We start from the raw sequence: 20,000 nt of genomic DNA, 5'->3' as shown, positions 1-20,000 counted from the left end.
GGAATGTCTCCGCCAAAGGCACTATATATCGTAACACGAGCCGAACCCGGGTTGGTGGGTAACCCCACCTTCAAGTGTTTACATGGTAAAATGCGACCCCAGCTGGGCGGTTTACCCGGCCTGGCAGACCGGGCAGCCACCTCGGTGGGTTACTTCATCTATCATGTAAATACGAAGCTGAAAAAATAAGAGTTTATATGGACAGGCGGCTTAATTACCGCAACGAGGCGGGTAACCCACCTCCTTGTAAACAAGCCCTAAAACAGCACGGGACAGCGAAAAAAAGATGGCACATGCATGGCTCAGTTAACATTTTCTTCAAACTTTAATTGAATCATTTGCTTTCAATTCTGCATAGTGGAACAAATTGTAGCCATCGTATCGTTCATCTTTATTTTTTTTCAATTATAAATAAAATGAGATCGATACTCAGATTTCAACGAACGGCCCCCACTAACAGAGGTCTTCCTGTGGTTATACTCGCACAATTGTTCGTCTCAGATGTACGCTCACTTCGCCTTTGGCAAATAACTGTTAAATGTAATTAAAGATATGGTGTAATGCATGTTTTTTTTCGATAGCTACAAAACGTATTTATTTATTCATCAAAAGAAAAACACTTTAAATAATGCAAACAAAAAATAAACAACAAGGAAGTCAAACTATCTAAGATCACACTATTTCACAGAGGAGAACAAATAATTATTATTGTTATCTTAGTAGACTTATCTGCAAGATTCCTGCAGCTTGCACCGCCAATTTTTGCACTGGAGTTGGGTAAATTATACACCATTCCAATGGCATGAAACAATGGTTGTTCCTTTTCGGGAACCCACCCAATAAATGTTCTACTCTTTCTTTAGTTAGGCAGAAGCACTCCAACGTAACGTAACGAGTACCGTATGCCAAGGTTTTTTTTTTTTTTTTTTTAATGAAACTTATTTTAAATAATCATTGACATTTTATAGGCTCCTCCATCTTCATCAACAATCTACCAAAGTTAGTCTTTCCTCCACCATTGTGATCCTCCCAGATAGTGTTCCTGACTCTATGTGTGGACTTGCGTGAGCTTGAGTGAAATCACGTGACCATAACATTCCCAGAATTGGTAGCCGTTCCTCCAGGGGAGCATGCAAAACCCAAGGCTAATAAAATTACGCGATGAGGTATTTCTACGCGATCGAGCAGCACAATGAAGTTTCAAAGGAAAAATATTGTGAGCTTTTGTGGTACGGGTGTCATTTTTATTCCTGCATCAGATATGAAAAATGTACACTTAGCACTTACATGTAACACTTTCCCTACACGTGAATTTATGCGTATGTCTGGTTCACTTGCCTAGCACATAAATTTAAAAGAATTTCTTTGAGCTTTGGCTGTGAGTTTATCTATCAAATGACACATGAACCTTGTACAAAGAGCAAACTAGAGCAGGTTTCCTAAGAGTTGTGGAGTTAAGTGGATGTGCTGTGTTTTTTTACATATCGTGCATGCATTTGGTTACAAAATATGCGATCAAGATTTGGAATTTTGTGTGGCGGAATAACCGATAAAGGTTGCTTAATCCTTTCTGCTTGACTAAATTATGTATTCTTGTGAAGAGCATCGCCATCTAGAATTCGACTAACTACGTAAATCGAACAAAATTGCATGAAATGCTTAGAGTAAGATTTCTCAACTATACAACAAACATTTTCCTAGGCTTTTCTTTAGTTACAGTTAAGCTTACGTCGGTATTACATCTAAAGTAAATAATTTCAATTCTTGTCACTGAGCTTAAATATGGTTTGGTTATTTCATCCATTATATTTGTTATTTGAAGTTGCAAAAATATTTTGAGCCATCATATAACTGCTCCCCACTTACTCCTTCATGCTTAACACTTGCTTTTGTAACAAGCAAATGGCATAATATCTTGCCAAAAAATAAAATGTGTGGATACTAGAATCTTGGTTGTGGTGGCTCCATTAGAGCTATATGTTGCAAGGCAAAAACAAAACAAAAAGGCTTGTCACAGATATTTAATCTGGACTTCCACGATTCCTGCGTACACTTATCTCTGCTACATGTCCTATTGTGTGTTCTGGTCTCTCCTATTTGTTACGATAAGAGTTCGCCAGGGTCATCAGCACCTTTCAAACGGATATCGAGAGGCTACTTGGAGTATGGATTATGGAGCTCAAGTGCCAAGTCTTTCATTTACCTTGTGTATTCTAGTGGTAATAGAGAAAATTTAAGCAGGCAATCCCCGTAGGACATATCTCTTGTATAATTAGAAATAAACTATGTGGCCCTGCGCTGCAAGTCTTCTAGCAAACGCTTGTCCTTTGACGAGTACGATGACCATATTTTACAGGAACACTCTAATTGTGGACGAACAATTGACCGGTGCAAGAGTTTCTTGGTATCAATAGCTAACATCAGTAATATCTCTACCGATTCTACAAATAAGGGCAATAATTCAGTTTGCTTTTGAGGAGATCTGATTTATGTGTTGAAACCATTGGAAAGTGTTGGTGACCGTTATACCTAAATCTTTAGTTTCGCTGACTGATGCCAGTGATGTCCAATTAAGATGATGTTATCTTTTAGTAGGCAAATTCTCTCTAGAGATATGGAAGGTCTTTACTCGGGTAAGCTGAGACACATTTCCCGGGTATCAATCTAATTAGAGAGCTGCCTTAGGTGTTGTTGAGGTGAAAATTGCTCCAAGGGTTCCGCAATTATCTTGAACAGTTTAGAACCATCTGCAAATATAACAACTAACTGTTTGGGTTTGATTGAGGCATACAGCCGAAGATAAAAAAAAAACAGTCAAACTTTACCGGGATATGGAAATTGTTGGCGGTACAAGTCTAACAAGTATGAAATCACAGTCCATAAGCATAAGAATTCCTTAGACCTCATTCGAGGTACGTGTATGCAGGTAAATAAAAGTTGTCCTTTTAAGCCCGAAAAAAATAATGATAGTGTTTGCGTACTTTTAAACATCACCTCAATAATGTTCCAAAGATCAATTGCACCAGACACAGCAATAGCCGGCTGCCTTAAGGACTGATGAAATGACCCATTTCTTGATATATATTTCTTTTTTTGTAGGTATAAGGTTCAAGTTGCCAAATATCAACGATATTGACAGTTTAAGTCAACAAATTCATTCAATGCAGAGGTGAGAGTGCTTTTTTTGACAAAGTGAATTCGAAACGGTCTCAAGTGTTTCTCGTGCAATTTGAAGACAGATGTAGTGTTTTGCTGACGACCCGATTATCATAACACTATCTACATATATATATGCACAGATTTTTCAGATTACATAATAGAGCTCGAAAAGATCATTTTCCTTTCCTTGCTTTTTCTTAATTCTCACCTTTAGACCTGTCTGAGCAACCCTAACTTGACTACTTAACAGGTTCAGTCTTTGAACATTCTACAAATTGAAAATCTTTTAAATTTTATAGTCTTTATTAGGCTTGGAATTGTAACTATTAAAACGATATTTTTATTTTAAATGAATTGCTAGGATCTCTGTAAAGGAAATACCATTTTTTTAGAGGTAAAATCGTCGAATGTGGCTGAAAACAGACAGTCACGTATTATTTCTTGATATGCCGCGATGTTGTGCGTTGTTGGGGAGCTTGCGGTTGAGAGCGGAGTAACGTTCATTTTCCGTTGTCTATTTTTGGTCTTACTTTATCCTCTTTGTATCATAGAAATAACGTTATTCACCTCCTTGTTCACCTCCTTGTTCAAGTGAGTTAATTTTAAAGTGCTTTCTGCTTTTTCTGTCAAACACCTTTACTTTCTTTCTTACTTCATTTAAAGATAGCTGGCATACCCAATATGGTATTAAAGAGACTGCTCTTAAGTTAATTGTATTCGCAATACATGTACATTTTCAACGTTGATTTTTGATTTTAGTATACTATCTTCCTGATTCTTCTCAGTTAAATATTTGATAATAATAATGATAATACTCAGAATTAAAACATACAGACCAGTCCAGCAAAATCGACTGTATATTGTTAAACTGACAAAAGAAACCATGCACCAACCCCGACTGACATTGATGTTGTGTGTCACTTGAAGGTTGTCGATAAACAGAAAGGAGAAAGTCGTGAAGTATCGGTATAAAGCGGATGTATCAAGATCTCATGGAACCTGTACGTTACTTGGAAATCCGGCATATTTTTTAATGTGTTCCCATTAAAGAAATCCTAAAGACAATGTTGTTTAGAATTTGTATTGGGATTCTCTCAATTTGGATTCGAGTGTAGTACGGAACGGAAGAGAATAAACCATTTTTCAATTAATGACCGTGTCTAGGTATTTGTCTGATATTTTTTGTTGGGCTGTCGGAGGGATTTGTTTTTTGCACAAAAAAGAGTCTTATATCTGTCTAGAGGAGGCATCTGAGATAGGGAAAGAGCCACAGTTTAGTTTAATGTACGGTGTGTGAGGCATGGGTCTTACTTCATTTTTACAGAACGACGATCTAATAATTGTATCCCAGCCCGATGGAAGAGCGTGAACAACTCCCATAATAAAGAAACGTTGTTCAGGAGAGATAGTCACATTAGGATCTTCGTGGAGGAAAATATTGTTATCCGTAATAAGCAATTACACGTGCTGCAGCGTTTTGAACACCTTGTAGTTTGTTAATTTCATACTTGAGAAGACCATATAACAGCGAGTTACAAAAATCCAGCTTTGAATTTACAAATGCGTGCACAAGAGCTTCAGCCGTTGTGACATTGATATACTTACGAATATTAGCTATCTTTCTTAGGTGGTAGAATGCCCCTTTAACTATGTTGTTAATATGAAAAGACATCGTTACGGTGTTGTCGAAAATGACGCCGATGTTACGCGCCTTAATTTGTAGGCTCGATGACATCATTTCCTATTTTAATAGAAGGTAACCGCGGGGGCAGTCTGAACCTAGAATAAGAAGTTCCGTTTTATCAGTATTTAGTTTCAGTTTGTTAGTAGTCATCCAGTTAGTTATATCAACAAGACAGCTTTCAATCCGGAAAATTGTGGTGGTAAGATCATCCTGGTCGTCGCAACTGAAGGTGGTTTACAGTTGAGTATCATCAGTATATTGATGGAAGTCCATATCATGGCGTCGTATAAGGTCACCCAGTGGGGCCGTGTACAAGAGATACAGCAACGGACCCAACACGGACCCCTGGGGTACACCAAATCTGAGCGGACGAGCTGAAGAGTTAAATCCATCAATCTGAACTGACTGGGAACGATCCGTAAGATAAGACTGAGGCCACGAAAGCGCTTTTCCTATTATACCAAACCTGGATCGCAATCTGTGTAGTAAGATCTCATGATCAACGGTGTCAAATGCTGCTGACAGATCTAGCAGCAAAAGAACAATGCATTGTTTAACATCAATTGATTTCAGAATATCATTTTGAACACGTAGAAGCGCCGTCGCAAAGCTGTGATGTTCCTTATAAGCAGGCTGGAGGCTTTCATTCAGATCATTATCACACAAATAATTCGTCAGACGTGTAGCTGCAGTTTTTTCAATAACTTTAGACAAAAACTTCAGGTTAGATACAAGTCGAAAGTTAGAAAAAATTTCAAAGTCTAGGGACGGTTTCTTCAGCAGAGGAGACAACACTGCATTCTTCATGGAACTTGGCACTGAGGCTGAATTGAATGAAAGGTTCACGACTCTTTTGATGATAGGTAGTAAATCATCAATACAGTAACGTAAAAGAGAAGCAGGTAGAGGATCAAGAGAACACGATTTGGTGGCGATTTTTTTCACAAGACCAGAAAGTTCATCCTCTGAGGTAGGAGAAAATTCGCTTAATTTACATGTAATTATGGCGTCATCAATCAATGGAAGAGCAGGAGCATCAGTAATAGATAAGATATCCAGTTGATGTCTGATTGTCACAATTTTGTCACAGAAAAAGTCGGCGAACTTATCACATAATTCCTTTGGAGAGCCACAGGATGGATAGTGGTTTTGAGGCTTACGATGCAGCATACGGTCTATGGTGTTAAATAAGACTTTGGGATTCGATTTATTTTCATTAATAACCGAAGTGTAATAACTCATCTGTGAAGATTTCAAGAGCTTACGAACTCGACTACACTGATCGGCATATAGCTGTTTATCTGCCTCAGTTCTGTACTTACGGTGAACGGTCAGTATCCTGAGAATCCCGTAATCTGATGTTCCCTAGACGGACCTCCAGGCCAGTGAATAACATATTTATCATCACAACAGTGATAATCATATATTGATAAAAATAATAATGCAGTACTAGTTCTGGAGGTTACTGCCAGGGTGGTCGAGAGAGATGGGCGTCGAGTACTCAATAGTGCATCGAATACCATGCGGAAAAGTCCAATTCCTGGCCTTCGTGTTTTGTGAATATCATTCGAAATTTCCCATAAAGCAGCAAAGCACGTGAATAATCTTCAAAGTTAACAATCTTTGTTTGCATGAAATGTTTTGCCTTTTTAATTATAATGAAACGTGGCATTATCATCGCAGCAATAGCTGTCCTTAGCCAGTACGACATCTTTTTTTGTGGCTGGTACCAATAAAAATGAAAAGCTACGAAATTACATCCAAGCCTCAGCAAAAAAACGTGGAATCCCATATTCCGATATGGGTATATGTGGTTTACTGGAAACTGAAAACTTCTAAGGCAATGTTAATTTGCAGCTTATTTTGCTATGGATGATTGACTTAGTTTTACGTAATGCAGTCATCTAGTCCAAGCCGCCTTTCAAGGCTGCCGCTGTTTAGGTTTATCTATACCATGAACGTATTCAGGAAAAGCCATTACTATCACAAAAGGCAATTTCGGGAGGAAATATGTTGGAAGAGAGAACGTTGGATTTAATTAATAGCACGTGGCATGGCGTAAACGAAGTCTGCGGTAAAAAAAAAAAAATCGCCTGCTTTCAGAACCAATGATATACTTACATTCACAGTCACTGTGTCAGAAGTACGTCTTTCACTTAATTAAACTTTGCTTTTACGTGCCTGAATCTAGAGATCTTTTCATGGTAACTGTTGAAGGCTATCTAAAACGCCACTGAACAAATAAATGCGTAACGATTTGAATTTAAGTATAGGTATAGCCTTTAAGTTATAGACACCGATTCCAAGCAGGATGATTTGGAAGCGCGACATCATTTTCATCATTGAAATTTGGGGGGAGGGGTGGTTTTCATTCTCCGTCTGAAATGTCCAAGACTGTAGATTTTCTTATCGATAACGCAAAACAGCAATATATTCCAAAGCTCATTAGTACCCCTTACGGTAACATGACCTTCTGGAATTAATTAAGTTCATTTGTTCTTACTTGGCAAAATCAAGGATTAGATTATATCCTTGACCTGAAAAACATTGTGAAGCGGGTCAGATTGCTTTACCACTGACGAACTATTAAAAAGCTATTAGTAGAAAGCTTAACACTATTATTTCTTATCTTTTCAGAAGATAAGCATATTTTCTTGTGCTTAATTCTTAAATTCTCATTAAGGTATCTTATGCGTAATCTTACCTTTTCTTGGAATGAAATGGTGAGTTGCTAAGGTTTAAAGTCAATTTATGCTAGTAATACGATTTTTTTCTTAGCAAGTGTCATCAATTCTAAATCAATCGGATTACTTCTAAACAATAATCACATCAATATCCAAGCGCTAATGGTGACACAATATGATGACCATTCCAGAAAGTGGCTGACCCTTGTGTATAATGTTACGCATGGTTTACTGTTGAACTTTAATTGAAAAGTTGACAGAATGGTACAGGGCTTATCATTTGTTCTTTGTCTATTACTTCTAACGAGAATTACAGGAGGAAATCCAGGTATGAGCTTACTGTTGCTTGGTAGCATTAGTGCATTATCTTGTTGAAAAGAAAAAGAGCTATTTCTTTAATAGATTGTGATTAATGAAATAACAATATCGTAGGGCATGAAAATGTTAAAGAAATGTTTAGCCTTAAGGTTTCGGATCATCTCAATTTCGATGAGTTTTTTCCCACATTAGCTAATTAGAAAGGTCGTAAGGTAATCCTTACTATTGCATTGCGCATTCCTACTCCGCACGATTTTCGCCTCATTAGCGCGCGCACATGAGCACGTGCGTGTACAAAACCTAAGATATTTCCCTCAAACTAAACCTGATAGCGAAATAACTGCTCCTTTTCTCTCAAACGAGCATGGTGGCGCCCGATTTTTTTTTCAGGTATTTGCTAAGAACAGTCTAGGTGTATTTTACCCAAGGCTAAACACGGAACTGTCCCAAAAAGTGCACTATTCCCACAACCAGAGAATCAAAGACGGCGTAAATGAAGCAATACTACTTATGTAAATAAAAGAAGCTTTATTTTCAAAATAAAATTTTGTGTCTTTGAAGTAACGAAGACTTAATTCTGTATGAAGGTAATTCGATTATTTAACGCGCAACCAGTAAAAATACCCAATTTTAAGAACCTGCTGACGCGTAAACAAGCACGGTGACCCCATTTTTTTATTGCATTTTTTTAATTTTCATATCATGAATGTTAATTATGCCAAGTTTCCGAAAAAAGTTTGATAGTAGAACAATTTCAAGGGAATTACCTCATTAAGGTTCTTTCCCTTGTGCTAATTCGCGATTTCACAAATTCTCATCAATTATTAATGACAGTATCTATATAATAAAATATGGTAACCCATCGATGCGAGTAATTTCGGGTTTATAGCTATGACGTCATCGACCCAGGGGCACCCAACGAATCTGTTCCTCACATTAGGTGCGGTTACACTAGACCTCTTGCCCATGGGGAACCTTGGGGTTACAGCTTGGGTTGGGTTTACCCTGGGTTATGATCGACTCCCCATTTGCGGTTACACACTTGTAAATTACCCAAGGGGAAGGTAAGCGTTGGCCTGTTTTGGTGGGAAACTTACCTTTAAGATAAGACAAGATGAGATTTATTAGTTTTTCCACTAAATGCTTTTTGAAAACTAATTACAATACAAAATACATTAGAATTAAGGATCTAAAAAAAAAGTAAACATCGAAGATCTGCATGTAAACATCGAAGACCTACATCTGAACGACAAACTTTTCTTTGGCTTATTTTCGGTAATTGTCACGATCGGCGCTTCTCTTAATTTGTCCACCTCAATTAAGTTCAGCGATTCATCGCTTCATTTTAAGAAGGCTACAAAGACGATGACTTCAGTTACGCTTTCTCTAGTCCTTGCAATTCTCCAATTTATAATTTAGACGTCGACTTGCTGCTGGCTAGAAAAGGCGTGCTTGGGTACTTCCACGTCTGCAGTTGTTTACACAGTTCATCACAGCATGCATTTTCCTCGCGTTCGGCAATCTTGTGATTGGTTGAGCCGCTTTGGGGTTTTGATAACCATAAGACTTACATCTGGAACTGTCATGGGCAATTCTTTTGTTCTTTTTGACGTATCCATGGAAATTTCCCACAGGAAATTTTCCTTTGGGCAGATCGGTTACATATAAAAAATTGCTTCCCCGTGGGAAAAAGCCACTTACCCAAGGGCAAAATGGCTAGTGTAACCGCAGCTTTTATCTGTTCCCCAGAGGAATCTTGCTGGCTGGCAAAAATACAGGTGTTTCGATGAGCTGGCTGGGAAATTTTGTTATTGATAGAGGTTTTGCCTGGGAATTACTGACTTTTTCTGGCATTTCAACCCGAGCTGGCTGTAGAAACTCTGAAGACCGAGGACGACTTAAAAAAAAAAAAAAAAAAAAAAACCCCTTCCCTCTCCCAGAGAGTAGTCACAAACATACGGCGGCTGGTCAGAGTGATTGCACTTGCGGAATAAACCTGTTTTGTCCCGGTTTTGTCGCTTTTGTTCGGTCGTTTTGGATCGAGGGATTTGAAAGCGCGCGGAATTCCTGGCTGGAATATAAATTTGATCAGCTGACTGGGAAAACAACAAATTTTATTTAGCTGGCTGGGAAATTTCTTGTGTGTCTTGCTGGGAAAAAGGAACAGATAATGTTTTCCCAGCAACACTGAAAAACACCTGAAAATGCCTTAATAACATTTATTTTCATTAACTGGGGTATAATAATACATTTTACAACAAATTGGTCGTTGGGTGCCCCTGTCGACCGTCCGTCCGTACTTCCGTACGTCCGTACGTTCGTCCATCCCTCTATGTATGCCAATGTGACCAGTATCACGCAAGTTAACAGCATACATCTTTGATATTGGACTTCCATGTTATGATCAATTGACACCTCTCAAAATAAGGTATGCGCTGATCAGTACACGTTACCATATCGCGGGCTCAAGCTTATTGTTTACCAAGGTCAGCTGACCAGGTTCTGGTTTTTGATTGGATTGAAAGCTCAACCCAGGTTAACTTACCTAAACGTAAAACGGGGCTTCATTTTTTCGCGCGGTTTATGTGGCTCGACCCGGCTACTCCGCCATACTACGTCAACTATAGTTCTTACACAATCAACTCTTTTCGTGTACAGGTGGAAAACGGTTTGGAAAATGTTTTATTTCTGCATTTTCGCTGGTTTAAGTCCAGTTTGACATATGATGATAGCAGTGGTCCACACTGGTGGCTACGCAGTTATTCAAGTCAAACATCGGAGGGATATAAACTAAATCAGAGTGTTTATTTTTAATTTGTTTAGAGCTTCTTTTTTATCTGTATTGCAATTTTTCGCATATCTTTAGAAGCTCTGATAAGGCTTCTGATAAGGCCTAGAGGACCTATGTCTATAACAGAAATGAAAGGAGAGTGAAAGAGGACATAAAGAAAAAGTTGATTTGCTTGTTTGTTTTGCTCTAAAATGCGAGCGAACAAACGCTTTATGAAATTCGTTTGCCCGATTGTTTTTTGCTGTGCCTTGACAGTGACAAGAAATTTTTGCTCTTATGTTATAAAGACGCAATCGCAATGAGTTCTCGTAAAAATATGGAGGAATTTCACTAGCTTGTGTTTTCAGAATTTAGGTTTAAAGCACCTAAAGCTAAGGTAATTTAGTGTTGGAGCGGATCTTGTAGGAAGCTTGGCCTTTCTTAGTTGCATTGCCGTATTTTGCTGATTCTTCTTGTTTCAGTGCAGTGCGGTATTTCAAAATATCACTGATCTCGTTTTCAGGGATAAAGTAGAATAAAGTTCATCAGTAATACTCTTTAATTTTTTGACTTTGTATTGACAAAGGTTAGCGTGATTCCCATTCGCTGGCTATTGACAGTTGACTCTGAAATGGATTTTTTTTCTTTTCCATTCGCTCACTGAGGGTGTGACTGTTTTCTCACTCGAAAAACCTATATTGCATTCATCCCGTACCTGATTCATGCCATATCGGTTTTAGTGTGAAATTTATCGTGGAATTCACTAGTTAGGCAACGATTTTTTCTGCAGAACAAAACAAATAAAATGATTTAATTGAGCAGCAACCGAAAACACCAAAACGCGGACAATTCGAAACCTTTTATTTTCACTACCGGTAACCCTACCGGCAGTAAGAGTAAATAACCATGGAGCTCTGCCTTTAGGCTTAAATATATATATATATATATATATATATTATATAGTGGTCATCACACCCTACCGGTGTTTCAGGGGGACGTAGGTTCAAATCCCGCTTAGGGCAATTCTTCATGTTTTTCATTCGAAATAATTAATCAGTTGATTTACAGGATGGGTTTCATTTCTTCATTCTACGGTATATAAATATATATATATATATATAACTGCAGACAGTACTGTTTCGGCTTTCTGGGCCTCATCAGTGCAGTGCTGATGTCTGGGATGGAGGTTAAGCTTATTAAGCCACCCCAAATGTCCCACAGATGTGGTACATCTAAGCCATACCAGAGTGCTCAAACTAGCGAGCTAGTGAGCATGCGCAATTGCTAGCGGCAATCTGAGCGAATTCGCTAAAACGTAGTCGCTGGAGTTTTCGCTTGAGCACGGGCGCAGCCCGTGTTCAAGCCATTCTGGCCGCTCAAAATTTAGGGGGCTTGCCAAACAGCCCAGGGACAGTTGTAACTCTGAGTTGTGTATCAAAAGCACAGGGCTGGGGGGGTTGCTGCTTTGAGACTTTAACTGCAGTTAGAGTTTGTGGCCTTGTTAAGTGAGACTTTACAGTGTAGGATGCCTTGGCAATTTTCCTGGACTAGTGTAGGCCTAAATGATAGTTTGCCTTTGATCACCAATTAGAGTGAGCCCGCAGTGTGGCGTGGGGTGGTGATTGGCTGTAGAATGATAAAGATTGAGTATCCAACGATGGTGCCACTTGCGAGGAGGATCCAAAGGGATACAAAACGTCTTGACTCAGATAAGTTAATAAGAAGAATGAAAAAAGGAGTCGCTGACGAACTGGTCTGGTATATTTAGTGTAAAATATAATATATTTAATATATATTTAATATATATATATATTAATTTTCCGTTTTAGACGACAAGAATGTAGATGACGATGGCGGCGAGGGCAATGATAATGACCACAGGAAAGACGATGATGATGATGATGATGATGACGATGACGATGACGATGACGATGACGATGACGATGACGACGATGACGATGACGATGACGATGACGATGATGATGATAAAAATGATGATGATGATGACGACGACGATGATGATGATGATGATGATGATGATGATGATGACGACGACGACGACGACGACGATGATGAAGAAAGGTCTTCAAATCAGGGGAACGAGACACATAACAACATGCACCAAAGCCCTTCCCGGAGATCCCAAGACTTAATTTTAGACCTTGCAATGTCATCTTCTGTGGGACTTCTGCATTCATGTCTAAATATTTTCACGTCCCTACTAGTTTGTCATTTTTTATCGGCCAATGCATTACTAACAATTCTTGAATAATGATTGGCCTGCCTGACATGACAGCGTATTGTCAGAGAGTGTAAGACGTTTTTCCTTTAATGAATGCGACAGTTGCTGATTATTTTTACGTTTGTTGGTACCACCACATTGTAAATACTTCGTAGAAAGTGAGCTTGAGGTAAAATGATGATCCAATTCCTGCTATTTTTGGTGTCTTTCTCTTGTAAAAGAGGGCGCTCGAACCGCGTTATATAAACATCGAATTCTCCTTTACTGATTTAATAATAATAGTATTTTAAGTTAGTAGATCATATATTGTAAATTTAAAATTTTACAATATACAATGTACCAACTTGCGATAAATGATATTCACGTGATTCACAATCATTATCCTTACATACAATAAAATGATATACTAATAACTTCGCTCCAACAGCATGAAATAGAGAATGGGAAAATATACTTTTAAAAAAAGATATATACGCAAAATATTTGTATCCACCGCACGACGTCAATAATGTGTTTCTAAATATTAAATTATGGCTCCTCTTGGATTTAAATGTCAATATCAATGTTCTTAAAGTCAGAAAAGACTTTTCTTCTCGCTCTTGATCATCTAAAGTGCATTAGTGCGGATCTTAATAAAGCGAATGATGTTCTTGCTCGTATCCAGGAAATTGACAATGACAATGACAATGACAATGACAATGACAATGATAATGATATGGATAATGATAATGATAATGATAATGATAATGATAATGATAATGATAATGATAATGATAATGATAATGATAATGATAATGATAACGTCCATAATGTTCGCTTAGGTAAAATATGCTATTTACAAAGTAATTTTTGGTAAAATTTAAAACGTTAAAAAACCAAACGCTTTCGGCTGTTTGTCATCATCAGGGTTAAAAGTGACCGTCCGCATGCATCCATGCAAATATATTTTATGTAATTCCCATTGGGAAAAGTTTGGAATCATAAGAAATAACTTGTTTGTTCAGACTGGGGCGGAATTGTTGGATCATTAGCCCATCGACGATCATTAGAACAGAAGGCGGAATGCACCATCACGAGTCAACAAAGCAGAAGAAATCGGTGGCAGCGGCCTGAAAAGCGTTGAAGATACGTAGAAGATGGCAACTATCAAACTGTCAAACTACCTTAACAACTCTGCAGACAATAGAATCAAGCTCGCACGAACACTTGAAATGAGCAAGATCGTGAAAGGGAGGAAGTCAATCTCCAAGCAAGCGACTAAGTTCGCAACGGAATACAACTTTGAGTGTAATTTCAGTGAAGCAGACACTATAATTACTGCAAGTAGCAAAACAGAAATCATCGACAAAGCATGCCTGCAAGCAATAATACACTTTATTTAAAAAGCGTGGCACGGGATATTTGAGATAACTAATAAACTTGTGGCCCTCACTCAAAGGCATCCTCAAAGCTGCTGTTGACAAAAACTCACTAACGAAGTTGAAAACCAAAAATGGCTTGGACAACTGACCACGAAACGGCTCAAAGATCCGGACATGTCAACAAATGCAAACACGATCCATAACACATGGAAAAACATACCGGGCATTGTATACAGCGTGAACAAAAGTATTAGACAGCAACTTCCGCCTACAAGTCATATGCCAAGTGCCGCATGTGTAAATAAAACATCGGATCCACAACACATGTTCTAAGCATGTGCTTTAAAAATTTAAGAACACTTTACGTCGCAAGACAAGATCATATGCTCAGACCCATTTACCAATATCTACTACACAAGTATGGATACCAGGAAAGCGATAACAGCAAACCATGGTACCAACAGAAACAACCTCAATCAGTGCTAGAGAATACCGCAAGCAAAGTGCAATGGAATGTACCATTTCATCTAAAGAGAGCACCATCAAATGGTGCTAATCGTATAGATATGTCTGTGTGGGACAAGGTCAAGAATAAATGGTATTTCCTTGAGGCATCAGTATGTCAAGTGGTAAAGATACAGGGAAAGACAGAACTTAATCAAGAGAAATACACAGAATTGAGAGCAGGAATAAACATAAGGAATGCGAAGTAGGACAGTTTAACATTGTCTAAGTTTTCCTTGGAGGATGTAACAAAGACTTTATTCCATCACTTTATTCTGTGGTTGGTTGAGAACCACAGAATAAAGTGGGATCATTTTGAAATTTTAGCAACTGGTCGATCAGACATGCATTGTAAAATTAAAGAGTCTTTGTTTATCTGTGATTTAAAGTCAGCCTTAAATGAAAACGTTGGCAGAGAGAAACTTTATCTCTATTATTAGTATATTTCTTGTCGTTTTCTGTCAATCAATTTCATTACTTTTCAGTACGTTCAGTTGTAGTTTTGAATTTCACATATCTGTAACTGAATAATAATCACTTATGATGATGTATGTTGTAACATACGAAATGTTAAGGTAACTAAAAAGTTATGCAGTTCAGGAAAATGTTTGTTTCCGTTGTTTGTAACCAGCCGTAAGTTGAAGTTTGATTGGAATTCTATGGAGTCAAAACTGCACCAAGGGATCACATGATATAGCTATATGCATGCGAATATTCAGTATTCACAGCCGAATGTGAGTGTTTCAAACAAACAAAAAATAGAGCATAGTAATAGGAACTACCCCAAGTTAAAACTCATGTCTCTACTAGCTTTTTGCAGAATTGGTCAAAGCACGTCGAGGATGACCAGCCAGCCATGCGCAGGATTTCACAAATGGAGACAATTGCTGCTTTAGCTTTAAAGGTTGCTGCAGTTCTTGTACTATGTGCATGGTTTGAAGACTTTTGTATCCATTATCAAACGAAAACATCTGGAAAAAGGTTTCTCTTGAAACTTGCTTGTAAGGTTTGGTGAAGCTAATAAACAGATTACATTTTGATCCCCTGAGAGGCTTGGTTCGTCTTGGATATTATTTCAAATAAGTTGACCGTCCAGAATGAAGAATAACCAGAGTCCTCCAAGAGGACCAAGAGGTTTATCTCCGGGCACTCCGGGTTTCCCACTGCCCTCAGAAACCTTTTTTTTTTTACTTGGCGTTGATTTTTTTTAATGTCAAGTTACAGTGTACCCGATTAGTGCTCCAAGCGCTGGAAGATTAGACACTTAAATAAAGATCCTTTTTCTCCCCTTTCCTTTAATTTCTTACTTGAAATTTTCTGGTGAATCACAAATCCTAACTTACGGAAAGTATCACCAGTGTCCTAGATGTTCTTGTCACAGGCAAGCAGGCAAGCACGCAAGCAAGTAAACTTTATTTAAACACGGAAAATCATCAGTTAAGCTAAAAAAAAAGTAAAAGAAAAAAACGCTTTAAAAAGTTTTACATGATTGCCGCGTGGGAATCCGATAGGTCAGATACTTGCTTGACTGTGCGTTTGAACTACCCAAAAGAGTCAGCATTTCTTAAGTATTGGGGAGAACTATTCCACAAACAGGCCCGCTATGACAGAAACTGCATTTCAAATAATTAGTATTTGGCTCGGGTAGAGTAAGTTTACCTTCCAAGTTTCTCAAGTTATATTCAGCATCTCTTTGACTGAAGAGGCGTTGAAGGTATTCCGGGGTAAGATCGTGAATTGTTTTATACATAATTAGTGCTTTCTGTTTTTTACGTCGAAGAGACAGCTTCTCCCACTTAAGAGTATCGGGAAGGAGGTTGGAGCTCGTATCAAAGGGTAATTTATTAATTACCCTCGCTGCGTGATTTCGTAATTTTTGCAGCTTATTACTTGACTGGCCACTTAAGCAGTCCCAGACAGGACTGCAATAATCAAAATGCGGTAATATTAAAGCGTTATAAATTTGAAGCGCAGTATTAGCTGAGATAAAGTACCGTATTCGTTTTAACGCTCCTATAGCTGAGGAAACTTTCCTGCATATTTCGCCTACATGATTTGACCAAGAAAGCCGATCATCAATGGTAAGACCAAAGGATTTAGTGCGATCTGCTCTCTTGATCATTTCGTCGTCAATTCGTATATCAGCCTCGTCACATTGAGTGTTTACTCTCTGCCTAGATCCAATTATCATTAATTCGGTCTTAGCCACATTTAAACTCAACCTGTTGGCTCCCAGCCAACAGTTAAGGTTACTGAGTTCAGGAGTTAATACTAGTTTAAGCTCTGTTAAAGTTTTTGCAGTGAGGGTTATATTGGTATCGTTAGCGAACATTCTCAGGGAAGCCGCCCGGAGGCAGTTAGGAAGATCGTTAATATACATTAAAGTGCCCCTAAGCCCAAATTTTTTTTTCGCGAAAATGAATCTTTGCAACTGTTCGAAACGCACTGCGGCCATTTTTTTATTTTTCTAACAAATCCTGCCATTTTATAGCCTTCGAAAGTTACAAAAATCCAAGCATCTTTTGTTCACGACCGAGTCAGAAGGGGAGTGGGGCTATTCCTGATTTGACGCCACAAACTGATTTACATTGCATTAACTCGTTGTAAAAATGCATGCAAAGTAGATTGTGACGCCAAATCAGGTCGTGAACAAAAGATGCTTGGTTTCGCAACTTTCGAAGCCTATAAAATGGCAGGATTAGTTAGAAAAGGGAATAAATAGCCGCAATGCGTTTCGAACAGGTGCAAAGATTCATTTTAGCCAAAAAAGTATTTTGGGGTTAGGGGCACTTTAAAAATAGGAAGGGACCTAATATGCTGCACTAATCCTAACGTGAACAACCCCAAAGTTTGAAACCTTCCCCGGGGAATTTTGTTATGCATAAATCGATCAGGCTTTTTGACACCTGGGTAATACGTATTGGTTCCGTGATTAATTTGCTAAGACCATAGATATCTAGAATGTTAGTTAATGAGGACGAAATATGTGCTGTTGACTCAGGCAACAAATTGCAGTTAACATCGCCAAGTAGATACAACTCCTTATTTTCAGCGTCAATTTTGTGTATCGATTTCTCAAACTCGTTAAACAATTCGATGGGAGAACCTGGGGGCCGATACCAGGTGCCAACCACGAAACCTGTATTTCGAGGCATGCTGATTTCAACGAATAAACACTCCAAATTATCGTTATTTAGATCTCCTCGTATTCGGAAATTAAGATTTGTTCGCAGGTAGATACAAACATCACCCCCTTTCCTTCCATTAACTCTGCGATCTCTTCTGACTACTTCAAAGCCAGGTAAATAAAGTTCGTTATCATGAATAGTGGAATCTAATTTAGGTTCGTTAATTATAAGAATATCTACTTTAGAACAGGATATGAAGACTCAAAGTTCATCAATATGGGACGGCAGACTATTTATAACCAGACCTCGCTCAAAAACACTAGTATAGTTAAACTTACCCCGGTTATCGCTCATGTTGGCATCAGGCAAATCGGATTCCCAGACGGCAATATCCTAATCTAAACGCAAATATTTTTTAAAATTCCGGGCAAGACGTGATGTTCCAGTATTTGTTTAGGTTGTTTTAGTTGCCTAAAATGTTAGAATGGTCAACAAATCCCCAGCTGTTTTGTCTGCAGGATTCCTCGAGTATTTTGTTCACGCCAGATATTTTACAAGCCAAGGCCTCGTCGTCAGATCTACAAACCAGACTGGATAGCGCAATCTCTGCTGAAGACTTAGAGCTGGCCATTGTGGCTAAATCGATAATTTCTTCCGCACAAGTACGGGGAGTGTCTAGCAGGATCTTAGACTGTTGGTTCCCACGTGAATAATTATCTCGTCTGGGTTTCTACGAAGCAGTGGTTTCATATGATCTTTCATATCCAGCGTTGTACATTCTGGGAAGGATGATACTTTTACTCGCGCGTTTTTAGACATTTTATGGCTTTGGAGGTGCTTGAGAATAGAATCTCCGGCTATAATAATTTCCTTTCGACGGATCGATTGCATTTACTCGGGTTTACTTGGCGGCTCCACTGACCCAGATCGGTTACTTTTACGCCTCTTCTGTGAGCATGAGGGTCTTCTGCTGTTTTTATCTTCCCTGTTTGTAGTGCAGTTGATTTCATTTCTGACACCCACTTGCGTATCGTCACCGAGTGGCTCAAAACTGTTTCGGTTTACGATGTTATTGGTAGTTGCATTCCGCTGACTACGATCGGCACTTCCAACTTTCATACGCGAATTTTCCACTAGATGCCAGCACTGATCGGCCTTCTGGTGATGGTACTTTCCTTCACTCTTTTTCTGTATAATATTTTTTAGCGCCAACCCGAGTGAATTATTTTCCGGCGCCAAGAAAGTTGCACGGTTCTCAAGAGACAAACATTTTTCCTCCAAATCTTCAACTATTTTGTCTTTTTTGCATATTGTCATAAGCATTTGTTCGCACCTTTCTTAGTAATCGAGGAGCTCAGCCCTGAGAGAATTTTCTTCTTGGCTTTAACAATTTATCGACAGTAGGCTAGAATTAGCTTCGACCTTTTTCTGGAAGATCAGCAAAAATCTAGTTAAAAGGCTTCTATTTCAGCAACTAACTCAGCTAATTCGGGTTGCGATTGCTCTTGTGAAGAGTTCTTTGGCTTCGCTTCGGCGGCCGATGGTTGTTGATTATTTTTGTTAGCTTCAAAGGCAAGATTTCCGCACAGGTCCCCAGTACATTATGCATACACTCCTTTGTTTTAAAAAAACAATAGCGATAACAATAGACGTCCTTTGGGACTGTGGCGCTTTGTTCTTTCTTTTTAGAGGTTCGAACTTCTGTCTGAAATACGAAAAATCGAACAGTTTTTCCTGCACTTTTACCCATTTTTCAGTTTTAGAATAAGCGCAAGAAGTGGAATTTCAAGCAATCGTTGCAATAGGGTTCAGATTCGCAAACATAACAAGCAAACCAAATACCAAACCAATTATTGTAGTAAGAAATTTAATGGCTGCCTGCTCTTTTTATCGTGAAATTGTTCTTCCTGTCTGCTTAAAAATTCGCCGAGACACTGCAAAGTGTATATTTTCTTCCTTTCCTGTATTCAGGATCACGAAGTTGATCAACGGTGCATGCATTTAGTGGGATTTTTGCGATTTATTGCTCTTTGTAGAGATCGGCAATATGCTCAATGATACTTCCAAGTAAATAACTTTGCTAGAGGTCCATGGATGTTCCCGTCCGAGGCATACTTCGTTTCACTCCCCATCATGTCTTTTCAATGCCC

At 38.5% G+C, this 20,000-nt stretch overlaps 2 protein-coding genes across 2 annotated transcripts in view; one reads left to right on the top strand and one right to left on the bottom strand.

Annotated features, from left to right (window-relative positions):
* LOC137997303 (clumping factor A-like) overlaps positions 1-20,000 on the bottom strand; it is a 107,190-nt gene that overhangs the window by 19,225 nt on the left and 67,965 nt on the right. The gene's annotated exons all lie outside the window — the stretch shown is intronic.
* On the top strand, positions 7,727-13,043 carry LOC137994746 (uncharacterized). The gene is made up of 2 exons (XM_068840350.1): positions 7,727-7,855; positions 12,445-13,043. Exons 1-2 carry the CDS (start codon positions 7,789-7,791, stop codon positions 12,885-12,887), a joined length of 510 nt encoding a protein of 169 aa, XP_068696451.1. The 5' UTR covers positions 7,727-7,788; the 3' UTR covers positions 12,888-13,043.

The sequence above is a fragment of the Montipora foliosa genome, chromosome 3 (assembly GCF_036669935.1).
Source record: "Montipora foliosa isolate CH-2021 chromosome 3, ASM3666993v2, whole genome shotgun sequence".
NCBI classification, from domain to species: Eukaryota; Metazoa; Cnidaria; class Anthozoa; order Scleractinia; family Acroporidae; genus Montipora; species Montipora foliosa.
The sequence above is the reverse complement of the archived record's forward strand: the minus strand, read 5'-3'. Positions and strand labels throughout refer to the sequence as shown.

Bases quoted from the DNA above. Each gene is read 5' to 3' on its own strand.
- LOC137994746 (XM_068840350.1), top strand. From the start codon at position 7,789: ATGGTACAGGGCTTATCATTTGTTCTTTGTCTATTACTTCTAACGAGA. The intron at 7,856-12,444 runs GTATGAGCTTAC...TTTCCGTTTTAG, and splicing joins AATTACAGGAGGAAATCCAG to ACGACAAGAATGTAGATGAC.